General features: G+C 43.7%; 1 protein-coding gene across 10 annotated transcripts in view; it reads left to right on the forward strand.

Annotated features, from left to right (window-relative positions):
- NEK7 (NIMA related kinase 7) overlaps positions 1-19,983 on the forward strand; it is a 124,741-nt gene that overhangs the window by 55,014 nt on the left and 49,744 nt on the right. For 7 of the 10 annotated variants that reach the window (XM_073356754.1, XM_073356752.1, XM_073356758.1 and 4 more), the window contains 2 exons: positions 4,661-4,723; positions 15,686-15,796. The exons of 1 other annotated variant lie outside the window; for it this stretch is intronic. In XM_073356754.1, the coding sequence (XP_073212855.1) occupies positions 4,661-4,723; positions 15,686-15,796 (174 nt within the window). The remainder of the gene's footprint in view (positions 1-4,660; positions 4,724-15,685; positions 15,797-19,983) is intronic. 2 more of the 10 variants (XM_073356759.1, XM_073356757.1) reach the window with 2 other exon arrangements.

Raw genomic sequence — 19,983 nt, forward strand, 5'->3', positions numbered from 1 at the left:
GACTATGCCAAATACAATTACCAATGCTGCAATTTCCTCCTTAGTGTACAGTGATCAGTTTTGTCTTTTGAATATTTTTGTAAAACGTTACCAGTGTCTTATAAGCCAGTGTATATGTTATACATATAGCATGCCATATTCTGTATTGCACATCTCTTTAACATTATATTTTTTTCTGACTATTAGCACAAAATTATGGTAAATTGTATTAGGTTCACTCCTGCCAACTTATGGCAAGAGGGTATGTATCCCACAATACCTTGCAAAGCTAAATGTAGTGTTTGGCCTCAATGAATATAAACCCTGTCAAAATAAAGATAAATGAGTGTTCTGCTATGGTACAGGGTAGGATGTGCCTTCATGGCCCAGCTGGTTTGGAATGCTGTATTCAAAAGCAAGAGATAAGGGGTAGAAAGTGGTACCAGAAAAACAAGGTAAAAAGCTGATTGGTGGATTCCAGGCTTGGGTGATATATAGAGTGCTTTAATTTGTAAGCAAGTCTGCTATATTGGGGGTATATTTTGGGAGTGCATCTTCTGTGTAAAGTGACCTGACATACTGTGAGAAACAGTTTCCTAGAAGGATCAGTGACGAAGTAACTCTTTTCTGTACTGTACTATTACTGACTTTTAGCAATAAATTGGCTAATTGGTTATTTGGTCTCTTGAATGCTCTTCATAAAGAGTCACGTGTAGTGAGTCAATTGTCTATGGATTTTAATCAATAGTCTTCAAATATTTAACATGTTTGTGGCACAAAAAGTGACAGCAAAATGTAATTTGCCTGGCTGGTTGGTGTAGCTCATATACAACATGGATCAGTTTGCTGTACATTTTTTGGCTGAGATCAAATTTTGTAGTCTTTTCCCATATCACAGAATAAAAATACAAGCTGTACAAATCCTTTATATAACTTAAATAACTCTATCATCATTTTGTAAAATAAATTGCTGTTCTCCATTAAGAGAGTTGTTCTCCTTTGGTATCAAGAAAGTGGTTGTATATAGCTCCATCTGGTGATAGTTAATGCTGAACCCACATCAGCTGTGTGTGTATGTTGGGGAAGTGGTGGGGAGTCTGTACAGATTGTATTAGTGACATAATGCAATCAGCCCCATCAACCAGGGGAGCCAAGTGACATAATGGTAAAAGAAACATTTTGATGAATTTGGTAAATTATCCTGCTTCTTAATCAAACTGCTGTCAGTCATTTAAAGCACAGAGGGTTCTATGGATGATTTCTCAAGAATTCCTGTTTCATTAGTGGGTCTCCCATGAGAAGATAATTCCAGTTTTTAAATTCTAGTTTTTACATCTGTAGATTTGGGTGCAGATTTGATTGAAATTTTCAAAATGAGTTCGGTGGTGTATATAAACGACTGTTAATGGATTTATAGGTTTTGCATGGAAGAGTTTTGAAGGCGTTTTTGAATTGTATTTTAATCATGACATGGAAACTTAGCTGAACATTTTAAAATTCGCCAGTCAGCAATGTATAGCACATAAAAACAACAGAAACAGCAAGGTAGCCAGAGCGGGGAAAAAAGTAAATATCAAGTTGAGTAAATCCTGGTTGGCTTTTATACAATCGAGGGGTGGGTGGGGAGGGTAGCCCTTATGGAATAAAAGTAGTTTGTGTAACAAAGGATATTTGAAAATTGCTGACTGAGCCATAGCACAACAAATGGGCTCTAACTGGGAGACTAAAGTGATTTGCCACTAATTCTGGGTGCATTGTGAAGGATTTATGACCTCTGGTCTCCTTCGCTGCCACAATTTTACCTGCTTATTTTTCTCCACTACCACTAAATTTTTCTCTGATCATTTTTTGTTCCCTTTATCAAAGTTTTTCCCATTTACCCATCTCCAGGTTTGTCAGTCTTTCCCCAATAGTATCCTGCCTGCTCCAAAGCTCTCTCATTTTTATAAACTACACTTTAACAAATTTCAGTAATTCCCTTTCTGAATTTAACATTTTGTGTTTCCCGGAAGATTATGATATCTGAAAAATTGAAGTCCCCCAGGACTTATCTCTGAGGCTTAACACTTTAGACCAGTGTCAAGGTGTGAGGGAGTAGAAATATGGCCGTCCAGCACAGCGGGGGTTAAAGAAAATGTTTGGATTCAGCTAGCCCTGCCCCGCTCTACCTGCAGCCAATGCCAGTCCTGGAGTGGAGAGAAAAGAAGGGAGCCTGGCTCAGTAAGGGGCTGACTGGTGGGGAGGCAGGAGCTCTCTGTCTGCCCAAAGGGATGGATCACCGACCTGTCAGCCAGCGTAGCCCTTTAGGCAAGTAAGGGCTCCCCTGCCAAGAGGGGGCTGTAGATAAGCCCCAGCACTCAGGGCAACTGGACTAGCAGGGCCATGACCCAAACTGAAGAGACTTGTTGGGAGTAGCCCAGGGAAGTAGATCTTGACTCCCTGCTGGGAAGGAGATCCATCTCCCCTGTTTAGGTGTTGATCTGCAAAGGGTCCCAGGCTGGGACCCAGTAGAGAGGATCCCCCTACCACCTCTTCTCCTCCCACCCCAGTCATACAGACTAAAAAGATAAGTGATCTAGTCACTAGGCTGCCCAGCCCCAGAACACCCTATCACACAAGGTGATTAAGTAGCAATGGTTTCTTTGTTTTGGTTTGGAGATCTATAGCAGATGCTGAATACGACTTCTCCTTTTCCAGTTATGTCCCTAACCTTAACTCGTAAACTTTCACTTCTGTTTTTTCCATTAGTATTGGTTTGACTTTATATCAATAATTTCATGTATGATACTAGCCCCCCCTTTCTCTGTTACATCTGACATGACTTTATTTCTTAGTGTTAACATTCCATTCATATGACTTACCTTGCCGTGTTTCTATTTTTTGACTGTCTCCTTCCTGATTCATTACTTCTAGCTCAGTCTATTTCTTATTATTGTAGTATTAAGATACAAAGAGTTCAAGGATTTTTTCCTATTTCCTGTTAAGTAGTTTTTTTCTTTATGGTTTGACTTTTTAATAATGAACCAGGTATTACCTTTTTTCATAAGGCGAACCCCAGATCCACCCTAATCGAAATTTTTTTAAATTTTTTTATTTTTTGGCAGCCTTGAGATCAGAAGACTCCAAATGCTCAAGTGGAGGCTAGTCAGTACACACTGTACCCTACCTTATGAGGATCAGAGCTCCATAAATGAAAAAATCTTAAGGATTCTCAGGATTCCTTCTGTTTAGTTTAAAGATTGGCATTAGATAGTGGCATCTCAAATGACGGAACACACTGTGGCTTAGGAGCTCATATGATGTTGGCTGTAGGATTACATCAGTGCTCCAAAGAGAATGCACTGGCTTTTGATTATTGACTTGATTTTTTTGACTTGGGGCAGACTGCCTGTCTCCTAATGGTTAAGTCCATTAATGGCTATTAGCCAGGATGAGTAAGGAATGGTGTCCCTAGCCTTTGTTTGTCGGAGGGTGGAGATGGATGGCAGGAGAGAGATCTCTTGATCATTACCTGTTAGGTTCACTCCCTCTGGGGCACCTGGCATTGGCTACTGTTGGTAGACAGGATACTGGGCTGGATACTTTCCACCTGTCCTGGGTGGGGGGCTCAAGCAGCCACCCGCCCAGTGACCCTGCCCCCCAGGCCTCCTGCCCAGGGCAGATGGGGAATCCATGCCGCGGTTCCTCACAGCTGCCTGCCCGCCCCTTATGGTCAGAGCCCTGCGTGGATACAAAATTTGTATCCGCATCTACGCTGCTATCCGCAGAAATGGTCCACAGATATAAAGCAGATACCCCTGGATTTGCAGGGCTCTAAAAATAGGGTAGTTGTCAGTTAGGATCAAGAAGGGAGGCTTAGTTCAGTACCTGAGACAATGAACTTGAGATGGCAGGACAATAAGAGGAAGTTGGAGTGTCAGAGTGGACTTCAAGTGAAGAGGTTGGGAATAGGTGTGCAGATGTCAATAAATAAATAGAAGTGGTAATGAAATTCTTGGGAGTGATGCTGCTGTCAAGTGTAAGAGTACAGATGGGAGAGAGAAAGGTACCAAATTTGGAACCTGAAGGGATACCAACAGAGGAGTATGGGAGGTTGAGGAGCCATTAGGTGATGCTGACGGTCAGCAACCTACAGGGAAAATGAAGAGAGCAGAGGTAAGATAGAAAGGAGAGTTGATTGAGAGGGCATAAGGTATTTAGGAGCTAATTACACTGAAGCTTTTTGTGGTGGACTATCATTCAGTGGCTCTCATTTGTTTAGGTCATGTGCTGTTTGGCAGTTGGGTTGTTTTATGCTCTTAAATACTAATTCGGGACTGTGGAAATGTGCTTTTGAAAATATTATTAATAAATATTTCAAATACTATTTCATATTTGCTACCAGAAGAACATGACTCAGTATAGAATACTCAGTTTGTATTTTTTTTAAGAAAGCTTGAAAAATACTGAAAAAATATACTAATGATAGTTGCTTTTCTTTTGTAAGAAGTAGTATCTGAAAGAATAGTACATCTGTTTCAGTACTAAAACTTGTACTAAGGATAATAGTTAGTTCTTATTGCAATGCTATGTTTTCCCATCAAGTGCTTAGCATGCTTTTGGTGACACTATAAAATAATAATTGATGATTATGACAGTGTTTGCTGCTGTTAGAAAAAATGTTTTGTGGTTTTTTGTGCAGATATTTGATTTAATGGATGCCAAAGCCCGGGCTGACTGCATCAAAGAAATAGATCTTCTTAAGGTAAAGACTTGTTAAAGAATTTCATAGGTTTAGTTATAATTTATTGATTTTTCTTTCACTCTGACAGTAGATGGTGATGAAGTGTCTTCTGTCTTGTACGTGAGGCTTTTAAATGTAATACTTAAAGATTTCCACTTAATTTCATTTTTGATTTCTTGAAAAAATAAACTTTAAGAACATAAGAATGGCCATACTGGGTCAAACCAAAAGTCCATCCAGACTAGTATCCTGTCTACCGACAGTGGTCAATGCCAGGTGCCCCAGAGGGAGTGAACCTAACGAACAGGTAACGATCAAGTGATCTCTCTCCTGCCATCCATCTCCACCCTGTGACAAACAGAGACTAGGGACACCATTCCTTACTCATCCTGGCTAATAGCCATTAAAGGACTTAACCTCCATGAATTTATCCAGTTCTCTTTTAAACCCTGTAATAGTCCTAGCCTTCATAACCTCCTCAGGCAAGGAGTTCCACAGTCTGACTGTGCGCTGCATGAAGAAGAATTTCCTTTTATTCGTTTTAAACCTGCTGCACATTAACTTCATTTGGTGGCCCCTAGTTCTTATATTATGGGAACAAGTAAGTAACTTTTCCTTATTCACTTTCTCCACACCGCTCATGATTTTATATACCTCTATCATATCCCCCCTTAGTCTCCTCTTTTCCAAGCTGAAAAGTCCTAGCCTCTTTAATCTCTCCTCATATGGAAACCGTTCCAAACCCCTAATCATTTTAGTTGCCCTTCTCTGAACCTTTTCTAATGCCAGTATATCTTTTTTGAGATGTGGGGACCACATCTGTACGCAGTATTCAAGATGCGTACACCATAGATTTATATAAGGGCAATAAGATATTGTCCGTCTTATTCTCTATCCCCTTTTTAATGATTCCGAACATCCTATTTGCTTTTTTGACTGCCGCTGCACACTGCGTGGATGTCTTCGGAGAACTATCCACGATGACTCCAAGATCTCTTTCCTGATTAGTTGTTGCTAAATTAGCCCCCATCATATTGTATGTATAATTGGGGTTATTCTTTCCAATGTGCATTACTTTACATTTATCCACATTAAATTTCATTTTCCATTTTGTTGCCCAATCACTTAGTTTTGTGAGATCTTTTTGAAGTTCTTCAGTCTGCTTTGGTCTTAACTGTCTTGAGCAGTTTAGTATCATCTGCAAACTTTGCCACCTCACTGTTTACCCCTTTCTCTAGATCATTTATGTATAAGTTGAATAGGATTCGCCTAGGACTGACCCTTGGGGAACACCCCTCTCCATTCTGAAAATTTAGCATTTTTTCCTACCCTTTGTTCCCTGTCTTGTAACCAGTTCTCAGTCCATGAAAGGATCTTCCCTCTTATCCCATGACAACTTAATTTACATAAGAGCCTTTGGTGAGGGACCTTGTCAAAGGCTTTCTGGAAATCTAAGAGCCTTTGGTGAGGGACCTTGTCAAAGGCTTTCTGGAAATCTAAGTACACTATGTCCACTGTATCCCTCTTGTCCACATGTTTGTTGACCCCTTTCCTTACAAGAAGGCAAGTATTCAGAGGCAGAAGGCCTTAAACTGCAAGCTTTTATGTTCAAACATTTGAAGGAAACACCGTACTAAGATACTGAATAAACATTTTATATCCTGTTCAATAATGCACTGATTTTTTTTTAACGTGGCTTGAATTTAAATTACTCTTTCAAGTAACTAAAATATAGTTCTTCTTCGAGTAGGGTCCCTATGGGTGCTCCACCATAGGTGCACTTGTGTCCCTGCACTGCTGGTCAGAGAACTTTGGTAGCAGTGTTTGTTTAGCCCACACATGTGCTGTCCCCGCCTCATGGTCTGGCTCGAGACTAACTAGTGTTGCGCAGGCGAACCTCCCTCCGTTCCTTGTCAACTGCCCCGGGTAGAGACGGTGCTATTAGCTGTCCCTTCATCGGATCGTTAACCTGTTGTTTGAACTTAAGTAGTTACTGATCTTTCTTTTATCTGTTAGTTTAGAGTTTCCTTTGGTTTTTCTTCTCTTAAAAAAACAAACAAAAATAATGAACCCCCCCAAAACCCAACAACTTTAGTTACTACTTTCACTTTATCTGGGGACTACCCTGATGCAGGGTATACATGCATGCTATGTATATAAGCTGATAGACTTTGCATGTCATGTCTCCAGTCATGGTTCAGCTCTGTTCACAGGCTGAAGAGAAACAACCTAGACAAACCCCTGTCATTACCCACCAAGGTCAAACAATCCTTGAACTGGTGGAAGGAACCAGCAAATGTTTGCACGGGGATCCCGTTCACACATCTTCTCCCCTTCTCCCATCACTACTCCTCACCTCCCATGCATCCGTCATAGGGTGGGGAGCACATCTCAACAACCTCACTACACAAGGCAAGTGGTCACCCACAGAGGTGTGTCTTCATATCAATCTCCTCAGATTCAGAACACTCAGGAATGAATGTGCTAACTTCCTTCCACTGATCAGAGGTACACACACAAGGATCATGACAAGCAGCATAGCATGCATGCACTACATAAATCCTCTGGGAGGGGGGCGCCAAAATGCCCTCCCTTTGTGCAGAAGCACTTAAGCTACGGAACTGGTGCATTTCCCACAATGTTACAATATCAGCGGCCTACCTACCAGGAGTGCAAACACGAGAGTGGACAGTCTCAGCTGCAAGTTCCCACACAACCACGAATAGGAGATGAACTCAGTAATACTCCAGGACATATTCAGACAGTTGGGGACACTGACTATAGACTTGTTTGCCATTTATCTGGCCTTGGACAGAACTCCTGAAGGGATGCTCTCCTCCTTTCATGGGATAAGAGCCTTCTATATGCTTTTCCTCCATTTCCTCTGTTGGTGAAAGTCCTGTTAAAAATAAAAAGAGAGCGCAAATATCATACTGATTGCTCCCACCTGGCCACAACAGATGTGGTACCCTTACCTGCCATAGCTGGTGACATATCTGCCAATCCCTCTTCAACTCATTCCTTACCTCCTCTCACAGAACAAAGGACGTGCTCTCCATCCCAACCTGTGGATTCTTCAGCTCAAGGCCTAGTTCCTTCATGGTTCCAACATATAGAGAAATCCTGCTCTCGGGAGGTACAAGAAGTGTTACTACACAGTAGGAAATTGGCTACCCATTGAACTTATCAGGTTTGAACACGAACCAGGTTTCAGGTTTGGTGTCATTCCAGACAAATTACTGCGATATCTGCTACTCTACCAGTAGTCTTAGACTACCTACTGAAGTCTGGACTGTCCCATAGTTCGCTCAAGGTATGCTTGCTGGCCATAGTAACTTTTCATCAGTGAACAGGGGGGTACTCAGTTTTCTCGCACCCAGCTACAAAGAGGTTCGTCAAGGGTGTAGCAAATCTTTTTTCCAAACCCAGACATCCTACCCCACCGTGAGACCTGAATTTAATATTAAAGGGCCTGACCAGACTGCCCTTCCAACCTATGGGCAATTGTTCACTTACCCTCCTGTCAACGAAGACAGCGTTTCTGGTTGCCATTACCTCTGTGAGGAGGATAGGGGAGATAGTGGCTCTTATGGCACAACCTCCTTTTACAGTATTTTTTCCTGACAAGATCATGCTCAGGACACACCGAAAGTTCATCCCCAAGGTGACTTCAGCCTTTCACAAGAACCACCTCATTCACCTCCCAACTTTTAGCCCAAGCCTCTCTGTGATGATAGGGAAGCTATTCTACATGCACTGGACGTTAGGAGAACCTCGGCCTGCTATTTGGCTTTTAAGAAATTTAGGCTTTTCCTTTCCATTGTGGATAGGTCTAAAGGTGCAGCACTATGGGCCCAGACACTAAGTGGGTCTCAAACTCCATCAAACACTATCATGTTCACAATATAGTACCTCCATCTGGAATCCACACACACTCCATGAGATCGGTTTCCTCCTCGGTCTCCTTCTTCAAGGATTTCCCTAACCCGGAAAACTGTAGAGCCAACTACCTGGGCGTCTGCGCATTCCTTTGCAGAACACTATGCCATCACTAGAGATTCTGCTTCCGATGCTCGATTTGGCTCCTTAGTCTTGTCATTGGAAAAGGGTCCTGCACTTAGGACGGAAGAACCCAATGCACAGCTACAGAGTAGGGACCGAATGGCTAGGCAGCAGTTCTGCGGAAAAGGACCTAGGGGTGACAGTGGACGAGAAGCTGGATATGAGTCAGCAGTGTGCCCTTGTTGCCAAGAAGGCCAATGGCATTTTGGGATGTATAAGTAGGGGCATAGCGAGCAGATCGAGGGACGTGATCGTTCCCCTCTATTCGACATTGGTGAGGCCTCATCTGGAGTACTGTGTCCAGTTTTGGGCCCCACACTTCAAGAAGGATGTGGATAAATTGGAGAGAGTCCAGCGAAGGGCAACAAAAATGATTAGGGGACTGGAACACATGAGTTATGAGGAGAGGCTGAGGGAGCTGGGATTGTTTAGCCTGCAGAAGAGAAGAATGAGGGGGGATTTGATAGCTGCTTTCAACTACCTGAAAGGGGATTCCAAAGAGGATGGCTCTAGACTGTTCTCAATGGTAGCAGATGACAGAACGAGGAGTAATGGTCTCAAGTTGCAGTGGGGGAGGTTTAGATTGGATATTAGGAAAAACTTTTTCACTAAGAGGGTGGTGAAACACTGGAATGCGTTACCTAGGGAGGTGGTAGAATCTCCTTCCTTAGAGGTTTTTAAGGTCAGGCTTGACAAAGCCCTGGCTGGGATGATTTAACTGGGAATTGGTCCTGCTTTGAGCAGGGGGTTGGACTAGATGACCTTCTGGGGTCCCTTCCAACCCTGATATTCTATGATTCTATGATTCATCTATGACAGAATCGACTCTGAAATCCCAGCTTCCCATTGGGTCACCTGCTCAGGAGTCACCTACAGTGGAGCACCCGTAGGGACACTACTCGAAGAAGAAGAAGAAGAAGAGAAAGTGACTCGCCTTGTTCAGTAACAATGGTTCTTCGAGATGTGTCCCCCTATGGGTGCTCCCTCCCCTCTACTTCAGAGTTCTCCATAAGGGGCTCTGCAGTAGAGAAGGAACTGAGGGGGGTTTCCCCTGTGCAAGGCTAGTTAGCCTTGAGCCAGATGAGGAGGGGGGAACAGCGCATGTGTGGGCCCAATGGATACTGCTACCAAAGTTCTCTGATCAGCGGTGCAGGGATGCAAGGGTATGTACAGTGAAGCACTCACAGGGGGACACATCTTAAAGAACCATTGTATTGCACAAAGTGAGTAACTTTCTAATCTGGCATGATGGCAGACGTTTAGCACATTGTCATATAAGAGAGATTCACCAGAATAAATTTATCACTATAACTTCCAGGGTTACTGGAGGCTGATCATGTTGTGAAATAGATTTGCTTAGGGCTCGTCTACATTTGAAACACTACAGTGGCATCGCTGCAGTGCTTTACTCCTGGGGGGATTCTGCAGGACTGCACGTCCACAGAAAATGCTGCCCCCCCACCCCCCAGGGCACAGAAAACAGCAGGGAAGCCGCATGGAGGGGGAAATGCACACGACCATGGGTGCATTTTTGGGGGAGGGGGGGTTGCCCCCTCCAAACAATGCCCGAAGGAGGCTGTATCTCTGCTCAGCTGACTCTGCAGCTGGACATTGCCTCCTGGGTCCTAGTGCCAGTTGTGCTCCGCTTCTCTGCACTGGAAGCCTTCCTGTTTTCTACTCTGTGCAACAGTGAGTGCCGCGGTGGGGCTGGGTAAGGGGGGCGGCGAAGGGGTGGGAGGAAGAGGCAGTGGGGAAGGAAGGGGGAGGGGAATGTGGGAGTTTGGGGTGGGGGATGGAGAAGAAAAGGGGATATGGGAATCGCAGGGGGAAGCGGGAGCCTGGTATGTAGCTGGAGCTCCCCTGTTAAGCAGGCCTATTAAACCCTCATCCTGAAAAGCCCTACCCAACTACATCTGCACACCTCCGATGACCTCGCCCACCCCACTGATCCCCAACCAGCTGCACCCGGATCCCCCCACTGAGCCCCACACACCCAGATCCCCCTGCTGAGCCCCATCTCCCCACACCTAGACCCTGCCTCCTGAGCCCCAACCTCCTTAACCTGGATCCTTTGTAGAGTCTCATTGCTCCTGCACCTGGAACCCCACAACAAGCCCCTGTGCATTCAGATCTCCCACTGAGCTGCCCGCATCCAGATTGCCCCACACAGAAACCTCACCCCACACCTGGTCCCCCCACACTTGGATCCTGCTGGGCTGATCCTGCCCACGGACACCTAGCGAAGAGGGGCAGGGCCCTGGGGTGTTTCTGGGGCAGGCCCAGCTCTTGCACTGTGTCAGGGTCAGATGCAACCTAATTGCCGAGTCTCTGTACTGGGGGAGGTGGGGGCTTCAGGGTGATCTCCCACCTCAATGCTGACACTGGCCTGTGCTCCCCACTGCCATGCTGGAGCCACATTTATTTATTGACAAATAAAATTTGCAGAATTTTAAAATATTGTATGCATAATTTTTTGGCGCGGAATTTCCTCAGAAGTAAGTGCTTCAGATGTAGACATTATATACGCTGATGGGAGGGGTTCTCCCCTCAGCATAGGTAATCCACCTCCCTGAGAGGCGAGGCAGTAGCTAGATTGATTGAAGAATTCTTCTGCCAATCTAGTGCTGTCTACACTGGGGGTTAGATCATCTTAACTCAGTTGCTTAGGGATGTGGATTTTTCACAACACTGAGCGACATAGCAGGGTCAACCTAATTTTTTAGTGTAGGCCTTAGTTCCTTGCAAGGAAATGAGTTGTCCCTACAGTGTGTTTTGCCATCCAGCTCATAGAGGGGCACTGATGTAGGTTTAAAGCCAGTTGTACCCTTCCATTCAGAGGTAGAATGATTGAGAGTAGTCACCAGATGAAAGTGTGATGGAGGGGGAAAAGTGACAGATGGGCTAGGAAAAAACTCACATGCCACAGTCTACATTTTGATGTCCCTGCCTTGAAATGAGGTTCTGTATTCTGCGTTCTGGGCAGTAGCAGAATTCACTCAGGTTAATGGAGAACTTTCTGGTCATCAAAAGAACATTGGAGTTAAAGGTATGCTTGGTAAATTACCTCAAATTGTACATTTTGTAGAGTGTCTAATTTGCTCCAGCTGAGCAGCCACTTCCCCATAATATAGATGGAGCTAGTAGCAATGCCTGGTTAAGTTTGTACACCTTCCAGTACAAGTCCTTACTTTCAGTTTCCTATAAATTGGCCAGACTTCAACCATGCAGGTTGAAATTTGCTCTCTGCCTCTGATTTTCTTCAGTATCCTGTCTCTCCTTCTCTTCTTCCTGCGCAGTCCAAGGGTTTCAGCAAAAAGGCTTCAGCTGTTTCTAGGAATGAAGTTGGGGGAAATATGTATGCTTTGCCTATGTTAATTTTTTTTCCAGTTGCTTCTTTGAAGATCTCTAATGTATCCATACTTTGGTGGAGGGACTTGAAATTTGGAAAGGAGATAGCACTTCTCTGTCCCTAGGACTATATGCTGTCCTCATTAAAATTTACACATATTCGGGCAAGTTGTAAGCTTCTGCAAATAGTCACGTGCACATGCTCAGTAGAGCTTGTTTAGAGGTTATCTGCCTAAAATCTAAAAACATTCCATCTGCACTGAGCATGCTTCATCCCCACTAAGATCTCAAACATGACAACTGCACCAAATGTACTACAAGGAACAGAGTTAGAGCCCTAGATGGTGGAGTTGATGCAGTAGCAATGTCAGGTGCCAGGAAGGAGTTCTGAGTGCCGTGAATTCTGGTCACTGCTGTTTCACTGCATTCCATGCACTTCACATGCTTTATTATTGATCAAAGCCTAATACTCCTATCTTAGTAGGCAGGAAAGTATATTTTTTCATTGTTTTTATAGTTGCAGTAACTGAAAGATGTATAAGGTTTCCTCTGTCAGCTGGCAATGGAATTTGAGTCAGATTCTGCACTGCACCTCCTGAAGGTCACAGATCAGGATGGAGTAGGGGGAGCAAATATTAATTTTTCAGCTTCCAGAATGTGGACTCCTTTGGGGGCCAAAGTAAATTCTCATTCACTTTGGCACATTCATTCTGAAAGTAGTGGGGCAATCTTATATATGTGACTGTGTCGTCTTCAACCACTAGGCTATCTGTCTAGGTGTATTATTCCGATCAGTGTAATATCTGAGTGCCTCACAGTCTTCAGTGTTTTTATCCTCACAGGACTTCCATGTCTCAAAGGAGTGTTAACATCCACATCGTACAGATAGGGAGCAGAGGCATAAAGAGGTGGATTTACCAAGGTCAGACAGGAAATCTGTGACAGAGCAGGAAATGGAACCCAGATCCATCTAACCATTGAACCATCCTTCATCTCTAGAAGGAATTCTAGAGATGATCCACATAGGAGAGAGGAGCTTACTACTGTTCCTAGTTATGTAGTGGTTTGGGCTGTACATAAAAGGTCCTGGATTCCAGCCCTACTGATAATCCATAATGGATGTTTTTATTTTAGTTTGCTTTCAAAAAATAAAAGGAAATTTACTTACAAAACACTATTAAAATAACATTAGACTGTAGGAACATATAAGAACTAAGTTTGCAAAATCCAAGCACTTAAAAATCAGAAAATGTCAGAATTGAGGTTCCCAGAATGTTGCCCCTTGTGCCTGTGTGTTTTGATAGTTATTAACTACACAATCACAAACTCTTTGTTCTACAAGTCTCCTTCATTTAGTAAAGTGGGTGGACAGTGAATGAGGCAGAGGAATGTAAGATGTGAAAATTTTGGTTTGACCCAGCATGGCCATTCTTATGTTCTCTTGTGTTCAAGGTACTAGACTTGGACCCGGAGAAGCTGGGTTCTGTTCCGAGCTCTGCCACAGACTTCTGTGATGTTGGGCAAGACTATTGTAATGCTTACACACAAGGGGATAGAATTAAGGGTGCATGAGACAAACACCTAGTTCTGTGCCCTTAAAGAACATACCTACTTTAAAAACAAACAAACCTTACCTTATACTTCACCACACTAGCAGCAAGGACATGCTATTTTCAGTCATTACAAAACCAGAATTGACTAAGTTTGTGTGAAGACTGTGGGAGATCTCTATTTTTTATGAATATAGTGTGTATCTCTCTTTACATACTTCTTGTTTTGCTGTTTATTATGTGAGTTCTAAGGCCTTGTCTACACTACCACATTACAGCGCTGAAAATTTTTCCCTCAGGGATATGAAAAAACACACTCCTGAGCAATGCAAGTTTCAGCACTGTAAAGTGGCATTGTAGACCGTGCGCCAGCACTGGGAGCTACTCCCCTCGTGGGGGTGGGTTTTTTTAAATAGCACTAGGAGAGCTCTCTCTCAGCGGTGGTGCCATGACTATACAGCCATGTTAAAGTGTTGCTTTGTTGGTAGTGAAGACATAACCCTTAGTGTTAATTCCTGCCAAAGTTCCTTGACCATTCATAGAAAGGCAGACAATGACTTTAGATAACCCAATCACTGGCAATACATGTGTCAATGCCTTTGAATCCAGTCTCTGACCAAGATGAACGCACCACCCCAGACTTACTTTGAGGGGAAGGATGGTGGCTTTCAGATGGGGAACATGGAATAAAATACTCTTGAGTAGATAAAGTCTTTGAGCTGAAGGGGGAGGCAGTGTCTGCCGGGAGGCAGATGGGACTCCGGGCCCAAGAAGCAGGGATGCCTAAACTTTAGGTAAGATACATGTGTAGGCCCTTTGTTATTTTAACCCTTTTCTCTGGATGCTGTGTTCCTATGAATAAATAAAGATCTTGACTAAGCTGTTTTTAGTCACTGCATTTACCTGCTGGTAACAGCTCATGAAGGGACACCTATTGCAAGTGCCAAATCCAGTTGGATCTGCTGTGGAAATGCTATTGGTAAAAAGGGGATTTTTCAGTCTAGAACTGGGTCTGTGAGTGAGAAAATCTTGGGATTCCACTCTGAGAGGCGGGAAGGCACAGGGCCTGTCATTTGAAAGAGTGCACTTGAGATAGACCTAACAGAAGTGCAAACTAACCATGTGACAGTGACAGCTGGGCTAGTGACTTCCAAGAAACACAACAGTTTGGATTAATTTTAGTTTTTGGAATACATTGAGTTTGGCCATGACCGGCATGTTCTTGCAAGATAGGAAATCATATATAGGCATCTATAAATACCATATATTTTTAACTTCTTATATACAGATCTGAATTATCCTAGTTGAACATCAACAAGTTAAACTGTGTGTTCCACTCAACTATTAACCTGCTTCAACATATTTCTCACACTTACCTGCCTGCTTCTGCAGGCACCTGAAGCCTGCTGATATTTTTTGCTTCATTTTGATATTTAAATAAGCATAGTTTCCTGAAAGATGCAATTAGCTTTAAGGTTGTTAAGTTAGCTCTGACTTTAAAAAAAGAGAGCAGGAGTGAGCAAATGTTTGTTGCAAAACATAAACATGCACTCTGTTATCAATTCATATATGTATTAACTTACAGCTGAACATGTATATTTATATACTTATAGAAGACTAACTTTAAAAAATAAATCGTACCTAATTCTTGGAGACCTTTTTAGTCATTTTATGGTATTTTATCTTATTAGTTATCACTTGAATTCAATTCGATGCTTAACAGCCTCCAGAATTATTATGGGGTTTTATATTATTCTAAATAAACTTATATTTATTTACATTTCGTTTATTACTTCAAAATTATAATAGTTTGAGACTTGATGGATTTTAAATGGGTTCAGAAATTCTTAAACTGGAAACGTTTACATTATGTACATAATTAATGTTAGCACATACTTTTCATAACATGCTAAAGTATTCTGTAGCGTATTAGTTTTTCCTTGTTAAGAAAGGATACTTCATTTGTCAGTGATTTAAGATGAGGACATGCTGTAGAATGAAACATCTATTTATCTTTTCTTAGCAACTGAATCATCCAAATGTAATTAAATACTATGCCTCCTTCATTGAAGACAATGAGCTAAACATAGTGTTGGAATTAGCAGATGCTGGAGACCTCTCTAGAATGATAAAGGTATGAATTTTATTTTAATAGCCTCTAATAATCTATTTGGAGCAATGTACTATGTTTTTATTTGCTTTTCATTCTAATGGCTCAGCTTTTGTTTCAGAAACTGGGTCTTTGGTTCTTAAATTACAAATATTGTGTTTGCTTTATTTGAAATGCAAGCCTTAATTGTTTAAGAGCAGGTGCTCAGAGACTCAAACAAGAAACTTGCAAAGTCATTCTCTCCCACCGCCCCTCCACTTAATGAAGCAAATTTGTTTGGAAATGCTTTTATTATGCTGCAGTAGCTAACTGGTATATTTGAGGTTAGGTCAGTTGCTTCAGCTCTTCTTGTGTACATTGTGTTAAACAAGTAATTAGGGCCCATGGAAGAGTCCGTGAGATTTTAGAAATCTGCTTATAGTTGCTGATTTTATAGTTGGCTCTTGGGACTGGAACATTTATCAGTAAGACTACATTTTAGTCATGGGTATTTTTAGTAAAAGTCATGGACAGATCACAGGGCAGTAAACAAAAATTCAGGGGCTGTGACCTGTCCATGACTTTTACTAAAAATATCCCTGACTAAAACTGAGGCTGGGGAGGGGGGCGAGTCATAGGCCCGGGGAAGCACCGCGGGTACTGGGGAGGGGGCGCAGGTGCTGGGCGGGGGGAGCGGTGGCCTGGGGGGAGCATGGGTGCTGGGTGAGTGGTGGGTTTAGTGGGGCTGGGCCAGGCTCCTTACCAGGCTCCTGGGAAGTGGTGGCCCCAGCAACCTAGCTGCACATGCTGACTTGGTTCCGCCCCAGCCCAAGTTCTGCAACTCCCATTGGCTGGGAACTGCAGCCAATGGGAGCTTTGGGGGTGGTGCCTGGCTGCCAGCAGAGGCAGCATGTGGAGGTAGGGGAGCTGAGGGACAGGAGCCCCCTCTCTTCCCCCCCCTCCCCCCAGCAGGTAAGCAGCGGCCCCAACCCAAGCCCTGAGCTCCCCCCACCCAAATACCTGCTGGTGGGGGGCTGGGTGGGGGCCCCCAAGACTGCCTCATCAGCCACCATTGTGACTGATCCAGGGGCTGCCCGAGCTGCTCAGGCAGCTCCTGGGCCAGCCGTACGGGCTGCTGCAGAAGTCATGGAGATCACGGAAAGTTGTGGAATCTGTGACCTCCATGACACACACACAGCCTTATTTATCAGTTCTGCAATTTTTATAATCAATGATTTTGTCTTCAAAAAAAGTGTCTATATCTGTCTGCCTATATCTGTCTCTGTCTCTGTCTGCATATTATGGCTTTCCAACCTATAACTAGGTTTTTCCAGTGAAGCAGTAAAGCTAAAACTGCTTGTGTCATTTGAGAGGATGCTGTTCAAATAATCTGGGGACAGATTTTAGTTTAGCAGTTCCTTCAAATTGGCTAAGTGAGTAGCATGTATGACATTTCTTCGAATAGTGGTCCTGTGGATGCTCCATGTCAGAATGTATATGCCACCATGCACTGTTTTTATCAGCAGTGTCTGTGGGCACAAGCTTGCGCATTAGGCACTCTTGTGTTCTGATACAAGGGCATTTAAGGAGGGACCGGCCGACACTCCAGTACCTTCTGAACCTCCTGCAGCTTGAGATGGAGTTTTCCAGTGTCTGGTAGCTAGCCTCATGGCTTGCTACATCTCTTAGTCAAAATTTTCTTTATTTTCTTAGTATTTTTATTTATATCTTGTTTTTAGCACAGTTTGTGCTTTTAAAAGGGGAGGAGGGGCTCCCTTTCCCTTCTGTTTTTCTGCACTGTTTGGACCTTTGTTTTTCACAGTCCATGATTCACAGCCTCAAGAGCAGGTCTCGGGTATATCGAAGACTCCAGGCTTCAAACCCTGCCAAACCTGCCATAGGTCTTTCTCATGCAGCAAAGAACTTTCAAACTGCCTTTGGTGCCTCAGGGGGGTCTCACATTCCCTCCAAATGTAAGATCTACTTAGATTTTAAGAGCATATCTAAGAAATTGAGGAGGAAAGGCTCAAACTCTTATCAATGGAGCGCTAGCTGAGACCCACAGTATCGGGGTCTCCCCCCGCCCACCATACGTATGATCCACAGAGCGCTCCAGCAACCATCTCTACAGTGACAGTAAGAAAAGACCCTGGGGGCCCTTTGGAACCATCTAAACCTGCAGTCCCATCCCTTGCAATACCAAGACAGCAGCAGCTAAGAAATCCATGCTGTGTACCAAGAAACTGTCTGGCAAGCTATCTAAAGCAGACCTGCATTGGCACTGGGCTCTGTTCCTCTGAGACACAAGAACTCGAGAGTCAAACTGAAATAGTCATCAGTACTGCCTTCAGCAAACAGACATAAGATGCATTGATCCTACTTCAGTGTTCTCTCCAGTGTCACTGGACATTCTGACTCCTGATGTTTCCTACCCAGATTCGCTGGTACTGTGCAGTCTTTTAACTCATGAAGATCTTTGGATCCTGGAGAAGCCTGAATCACTGTAGCAGAGAGGTACCAAGACACATTACTCGCTGGTACTGTCTCACCTCCAGGTGCCTGCTTCCTGTTGAAAATGATAGCAAAGGGTGTCTCACCATCCATTACTGCCACAGCCTCCAGTCCCTCTCAAACTCTGAGGGTACATAGATGCATTTCTAAATGCTACCGATTCACCATCCTTTTTGACCTCTGGTACTTCTGCAATTACAGGACCCGTTCCAGATCCCAGTGCTAACTTGACCACCAGTACTGACACTGTTTGCCACTCTAGTAGACACAGATGACACTGCATCTGGTTTGGAAGTGTCTCTACAGGGTTGCCCTTTTGACCTCCATTACTAGAGGTTACACCCTGGTGGTGAAACTCCTAATAGGTGATGTATTTGACATCCCTGGTAAGGACAAATGTGGAGTCTTGCCCCTTTCCCTTATGCTCCACAACAGTGGGCTTTTTGGAAACCCGAGTCCCTTATGGTGTCCAGTTATACAGGGTCCCAGCTTGCGAGAACAACTGATGGCCTTGGGTCCTTCCACACAGCAATATCTTACACAGCAGCAAGAGCCACCTGCAGAAGAAGAAACATCACTTTTCCATAGTCGCCTCCTCACCAGACAAGGCTGTCATGTCTCCCCCACCATCTTACAATGATTTCAAGGCCTTTCAGGATCTTATGAAACATACATAGTTGAAACCCTGCATATTCTGTTGGAAGAGATACAGGAGAGGGGCCACAAGGCGGGTTTGAAACCGGCTTAACTAAAAGCAGTTCAAATGTGTGTGTAGACAAGACCTACATTGACTTTAAATTAATTGAGTTACACCAGTGCAAGGTTTCATATACAGACAAGCCCGCCAATTGTACAACGAGCTCATGCTTGCAAAGAGATCCAACCGCACAGAGCTCAACCCAGAATCAGGGTGTAATTCATAAAGTTTTCATTATTGGCTGGCGTATTTTCAGGAAGGAGATTTCCTCACACAAGCAGCATGAGGCTATCTAAACTCCTCTCTCTTCCATCTGGCTATCATTGCATCTCTAAAGCAGTGATCCCCTTAGCATGTAAATTGACAAAGGCAAAGCAAAGGTGATTTAGTTGGGGAATGGTCCTGCTTTGAGCAGGGGATTGGACTAGATGACCTCCTGAGGTCCCTTCCAACCCTGATTTTCTATGATTCTATGGTTCTATGAAAGGAGCCCCAGCGCTCCTTGTTGAACATTGTTCACATATTTTTTCAGGGCAAATCACCTTGCCTGTCAGTGGTGATCTGATGGCCCCTGTATGTTCTGGCAAACCCCTATTTCTATACCACCTACAAGTAAATGGGTGGATTAAAAGTACTGCATCCCATCCAAAGAACTTTTCCCAAAGAGCGAACAATTTCAAGCTCTGCTAAGGCAGGCAAAGCCAGATAATCACAAAGGCATCTCTCCAGGCCTCACTAGATGCTGCTGACACAGCTGCTGTCTCCATGGCTATCACAGCCAGGCTTCTTGGCTACAGTCCTCTGGTCTGCTTCTGGAGGTATAAAACACCATAGAAGACCTTCTTTTTGAGGGACCCAAGTTATTCAGGAGTGTCATGGACAAGTCCCTTTACCCTCTTAAGGACTACAGGGCAACGTTACCATCTCTTGCCATCTATACACCTATGGCAAAGAGAAAGTACAGTATATCACAGATGGCTCAGCAATCTTGCCTGGTACAATATCAGCTCACAGAAACAACTGA

This window comes from Lepidochelys kempii, chromosome 8 (assembly GCF_965140265.1).
Source record: "Lepidochelys kempii isolate rLepKem1 chromosome 8, rLepKem1.hap2, whole genome shotgun sequence".
NCBI classification, from domain to species: Eukaryota; Metazoa; Chordata; order Testudines; family Cheloniidae; genus Lepidochelys; species Lepidochelys kempii.